Source organism: Oncorhynchus keta, chromosome 19, assembly GCF_023373465.1.
Source record: "Oncorhynchus keta strain PuntledgeMale-10-30-2019 chromosome 19, Oket_V2, whole genome shotgun sequence".
Lineage (NCBI taxonomy): Eukaryota > Metazoa > Chordata > Actinopteri > Salmoniformes > Salmonidae > Oncorhynchus > Oncorhynchus keta.
Genome location: NC_068439.1, coordinates 78,166,016 through 78,172,015, shown reverse-complemented (window position 1 = coordinate 78,172,015; position 6,000 = coordinate 78,166,016). Strand labels below are relative to the sequence as shown.

The 6,000-nt window shown below is 43.5% G+C and overlaps 1 protein-coding gene across 1 annotated transcript; it reads right to left on the bottom strand.

Moving 5' to 3' along the window:
- Positions 1 to 4,006: 4,006 nt before the first annotated feature.
- Positions 4,007 to 5,620, bottom strand: LOC118374788 (muscarinic acetylcholine receptor M5-like). The gene has a single exon (XM_035761274.2). The coding sequence runs from the start codon at positions 5,603 to 5,605 to the stop codon at positions 4,145 to 4,147; it is 1,461 nt and encodes a 486-aa protein (XP_035617167.1). The 5' UTR covers positions 5,606 to 5,620; the 3' UTR covers positions 4,007 to 4,144.
- Between the last annotated feature and the right edge of the window lie 380 nt (positions 5,621 to 6,000).

Below are 6,000 nucleotides of genomic sequence, written 5' to 3'. Positions count from 1 at the left end.
GGGACCAATGACCCACGAGTCACCTGTAACCCAGGGACCAATGAACCACGAGTCACCTGTTGCCCAGGGACCAATGAACCACAAGTCACCTGTATCCCAGGGACCAATGAACCACAAGTCACCTGTTGCCCAGGGACCAATGAACCACATGAGTCACCTCAGATCACTGTCTCCAAGGTAGGTGGTGTCCTCTGCAAACCCTCCTGTTAAATATGCAGAGGGTTTCCATCATTAATGTTCTATTGTGTTATACATTAATAATAATACATAATAATACATAATAATTACAGTCTGTGTAATAATAGCAGACTGGTCCCATGTTTATATTTTGGAACAGTTTTGAAGTGTGTCAGTTTCCTTGCCCCCCCCCCCCATGCTGAGAACCATGTCCTTAGATGTAGAACCATGTCCTTACATGTAGAACCATGTCCTTAGATGTAGAACCATGTCCTTAGATGTAGAACCATGTCCTTAGATGTAGAACCATGTCCTTAGATGTAGAACCATGTCCTTAGATGTAGAACCATGTCCTTAGATGTAGGGTCTTCCATTCAAGGTCTGTTTTTGTAATAATACTTTCAACACGTTGTAAACAAAGCATTGTGTTTAACCAAAGAGCCTTCAGAGAATCCCTACTGATATTTTTCAATTGGTATTATGTCACTGATCAGATCAAAAAGGGGACACAAGCAGCACACTATACAGTAGAGAGCAAGATAAACATAGATCCATTCACAATATATGTCAGCGTCATCATGTCCTCTGGTCGCAACACAAGGCACAGAACCTTACAGAGGAAAGATTTTTACAGTAGAAAGGAGGTATGTGTTGCAATAGTATACAGCTTCAAAAACCCAACTCGACCTCATAGGTACTTCAGGTACTGCAGGTGAGGAGTGAGATATGCTGTTTTCCAGTGACCACATTTTACAGTAGGGGCAATGACTATATGAAATGTAATATGTGTAGGTTATTTTAGGTTGGGATGTGTTTACATTAGTGGAGGCTGCTGAGAGGAGAACGGCTCATAATAATGGCTGGAATGGAGCCAATGGAATCAAACACCTGGAAACCATGGAAACCATGTGTTTGATGTATTGGATTCCATTCCATTGATTCCACTCCGGCCATTACCACGAGCCCGTCCTCCCCAATTAACGTAACCACCAACCTCCTGTGGTTTACATGTACGTACGGTGTATCATCTGATTCACCTCTGCTTACAGAGGTAAAGAGGAATGATGGTTGTGTGTGTGTGTGTGTGTGTGTGTGTGTTCGTGATGAGTGGGCGTGTACAATCTCCATAAAGGCTTCTCATTCCCATTACATTGAAACTGCAGACCAGCATAACAACTTGTAAACATTGTATAATATTAGCCCTTGGATGCGAGATCAATCTACTTAAACTGAGAGAACACGACTAAAATGATATGAATAACGATTATAACATTTGACTACTAGAAATGCACAAGGCAAAGTACGTTACATACAACTGTTAGTAAAACCTTTTACAAAAACGTAGGAAAAGGCTGTTTTTTTAATACTGTGCAGAAACATACTTGTTGAAATGTGTGTAATATGTTCAATATGTACATTCCATAAGAATCACAGAGTAGCTGTGATGATTTAAATCATCTGCGTAGTGAGGTGGGGGGGATTATCAGTGGTCTTGTATGTCTTCCATTTCCTAATAATTGCTCTCACTGTTGATTTCTTCAAACCAAGCTGCTTACCTATTGCAGATTCAGTCTTTCCAGCCTGGTGCAGGTCTACAATTTTGTTTCTGGTGTCATTTGACAGCTCTTTGGTCTTGGCCATAGTGGAGTTTGGAGTGTGACTGTTTGAGGTTGTGGACAGGTATCTTTTATACTCATAACAAGTTCAAACAGGTGCCATTAATACAGGTAACGAGTGGAGGACAGAGGAGCTTCTTAAAGCAGAAGTTACAGGTCTGTGAGATACAGAAATCTTGCTTGTTTGTAGGTGACCAAATACTTATTTTCCACCATAATTTGCAAATAAATTCCTTAAAAATCCTACAATGTGATTTTCTGGATTTTTTTTCTCATTTTGTCTGTCATAGTTGAAGTGTACCTATGGTGAAAATTACAGGCCTCTCTCATATTTTTAAGTGGGAGAACTTGCACAATTGGTGGCTGACTAAATACTTTTTTTCTGGGGGGCCCAGGGCCAAGTTTGGGAAACCCTGGGGTACATGACAAATTATGAGGTTCGAAAGCCTCCATTTAATGTGCAACTTTTTGTAATTTGATAAAAGCACAGATGCATTCACCAGACACTGCTCAAACACTACGCCAGTTTTACAGTTCATAACGTTGGGGCAATTGTGCTCCGTTGATTAGTGCTTGGCACGAGCAACACCAGGTGTGGGTTTAAAACCCACATGGGCCATATATGCTGAACATATCTGCTTACTGTACAGAGAGGAGTTTTGGATTTTAAAAAAAAGGGGTCTGCTGCTGAATGCCCAAATATATATACAGTGCCTTGCGAAAGTATTCGGCCCCCTTGAACTTTGCGACCTTCTGCCACATTTCAGGCTTCAAACATAAAGATATAAAACTGTATTTTTTTGTGAAGAATCAACAACAAGTGGGACACAATCATGAAGTGGAACGACATTTATTGGATATTTCAAACTTTTTTAACAAATCAAAAACTGAAAAATTGGGCGTGCAAAATTATTCAGCCCCCTTAAGTTAATACTTTGTAGCGCCACCTTTTGCTGCGATTACAGCTGTAAGTCGCTTGGGGTATGTCTCTATCAGTTTTGCACATCGAGAGACTGACATTTTTTCCCATTCCTCCTTGCAAAACAGCTCGAGCTCAGTGAGGTTGGATGGAGAGCATTTGTGAACAGCAGTTTTCAGTTCTATCCACAGATTCTCGATTGGATTCAGGTCTGGACATTGACTTGGCCATTCTATGTTTATTTTTGAACCATTCCATTGTAGATTTTGCTTTATGTTTTGGATCATTGTCTTGTTGGAAGACAAGTCTCCGTCCCAGTCTCAGGTCTTTTGCAGACTCCATCAGGTTTTCTTCCAGAATGGTCCTGTATTTGGCTCCATCCATCTTCCCATCAATTTTAACCATCTTCCCTGTCCCTGCTGAAGAAAAGCAGGCCCAAACCATGATGCTGCGACCACCATGTTTGACAGTGGGGATGGTGTGTTCAGGGTGATGAGCTGTGTTGCTTTTACGCCAAACATAACGTTTTGCATTGTTGCCGAAAAGTTAAATTTTGGTTTCATCTGACCAGAGCACCTTCTTCCACATGTTTGGTGTGTCTCCCAGGTGGCTTGTGGCAAACTTTAAACGACACTTGTTATGGATATCTTTAATAAATGGCTTTCTTCTTGCCACTCTTCCATAAAGGCCAGATTTGTGCAATATACGACTGATTGTTGTCCTATGGACAGAGTCTCCCACCTCAGCTGTAGATCTCTGCAGTTCATCCAGAGTGATCATTGGCCTCTTGGCTGCATCTCTGATCAGTCTTCTCCTTATATGAGCTGAAAGTTTAGAGGGATGGCCAGGTCTTGGTAGATTTGCAGTGGTCTGATACTCCTTCCATTTCAATATTATCGCTTGCACAGTGCTCCTTGGGATGTTTAAAGCTTGGGAAATCTTTTTGTATCCAAATCCGTCTTTAAACTTCTTCACAACAGTATCTCGGACCTGCCTGGTGTGTTCCTTGTTCTTCATGATGCTCTCTGCGCTTTTAACGGACCTCTGAGACTATCACAGTGCAGGTGCATTTATACGGAGACTTGATTACACACAGGTGGATTGTATTTATCATCATTAGTCATTTAGGTCAACATTGGATCATTCAGAAATCCTCACTGAACTTCTAGAGAGAGTTTGCTGCACTGAAAGTAAAGGGGCTGAATAATTTTGCACGCCCAATTTTTCAGTTTTTGATTTGTTAAAAAAGTTTGAAATATCAAATAAATGTCGTTCCACTTCATGATTGTGTCCCACTTGTTGTTGATTCTTCACAAAAAAAATACAGTTTTATATCTTTATGTTTGAAGCCTGAAATGTGGCAAAAGGTCGCAAAGTTCAAGGGGGCCAAATACTTTCGCAAGGCACTGTATATACTCTATTCCACACCACATCATGTCATCTTGCTGTTGATGGCCGGGTTCTGTCCGCACCAGTACAGCTTATCCTCCCCTCTCTTCTTCCTCCACTGACACATCAACAGCATCTTAAAGGTCTTCTGAAAAGTCTTGTTACACAACGCATAACACATGGGGTTGATGGTGCTGTTGACATAGCAGAGCCAGTAGCCCAGGTGCCAGAGAGACACAGGGATACAGTCAGAACAGAAGGTGGAGATGAGCACCATGATGTTGTACGGAGTCCATGTTAGGATGAAGGCCAGGAGGATGGCACTGAGGGTCTGGGCAGCTTTCTTCTCCTTGATGAGGACCATCCTCTTCCTCTTGGTGATCTGGCTCTTCAGGACGGGGTCCATGGGCTTGGTGGTGGTTGAGGATGATGGACAGGAGTTCTGGTGTTGGTTCTGTCCTCCTGTCTGGTCAGACTCAGAGAGACATGGAGGCGCTGTTTTAGGGTCTGTGTTGGGTTTTTTGTCATTCTGAGGGCTGCTGATATCCTTCGAGACCGGTTTGAACTTGTAGGAGATGCCCTTCTTGTTGGGTTTTTTCGGAGGTGGGGTGGCGGTCGGAAAGTACTCGCTTTCTTCATCATCACCATAACCAGCGGGCACCTGTCCGTTTTCAGTCTGACCTTGACCTTTGGACGACCCCTGGGAAGTTGCAGCGGAAACAGGATGATGAGTCTCCTCGTCAGATGAGGTGTAGCTGTTGAAGGATATGACCTGGTCGGCCCGGGCCCAGGCCAACTCGTCCGACCGGGTCGTGGTCTTGGTGACGTTACTCTGATTGGACGAGGACCACGAGGCCTGGTTCCTTCTGTCCCTCCTGTCGTTGCTGGAGCTGAAACAGGACTGTAACAGAACTGTTTTCTGGGGTTTATTAACAGTCTCTGGGGGACCAGATGTGGTGAGGCCCTGCAGCTCAGCCAGGTCCTTGGTGCGTTTCTCTGTCTCCTTGTAGATCTTACAGTAGAGGAATGTCATGATGGAGACAGGGATATAGAAGGCAGCGATGGCGGTGCCGAACGTGATCACCGGCTCGGAGAAGAACTGGATCTGGCACTGGTCTGCCGGGACCGTCCGACCTCCGACAAAGTACTGCCAGCACAGGATAGGCGGCGCCCAGAGGACAAACGACACTAGCCACGCTAGACCAATCATAATAGCCGCCCTCTTCGGCGTCCTCTTGGCCCTATAGGTCAACGGCCTTGTGATGGAGAAGTACCTGTCGAAACTGATGACTAACAAGTTCATAACGGAGGCATTACTGGCCACGTAATCCATGGCTAACCAGAGGTCACAGGCTAGGTTCCCTAAGGACCAATAGCCCATTAGAATGTATGAGGTGTATAAGTTCATGGACAGAACTCCTATTATGAGGTCAGCGAAAGCTAAGCTGAGAAGGTAGTAGTTGTTGACTGTCTTTAGTTGACTGTTGACCTTGAACGACAGCATCACAAGAACATTGCCTACGACTGTTATCAGGCTGACGATGGCTGATACGGTTCCTATGGTGATGACCTCCCATAGGTTGTGTGGGATGGGCTGAATGTCTGATGTGTTGCTTTCGAACGTGGAGTTTTGGATCTGGAGGTCCTTGACGTCCATTTTGAGTGGTTGTCTCTTTATGTTACAGTGAAGCGATAGATAGGGAAATGTCTCTCTGTGGCTCCATTATTATTTACCGTTGGCTCCCCTGAAAGAAACGGGAAAAAAACAAGGATAAGACACACTATCTATATATTGGTGTATCTTTCAAAAATCAGTTTAGGCTTTTTGAATTAAATTGTAAATAAACAATTTAAAAAATCATATGTAATTTGTTGTTTGATAAATGTTAATCACTGAAG

Bases quoted from the DNA above. Each gene is read 5' to 3' on its own strand.
- LOC118374788 (XM_035761274.2), bottom strand. From the start codon at position 5,605: ATGCTGTCGTTCAAGGTCAACAGTCAACTAAAGACAGTCAACAACTAC.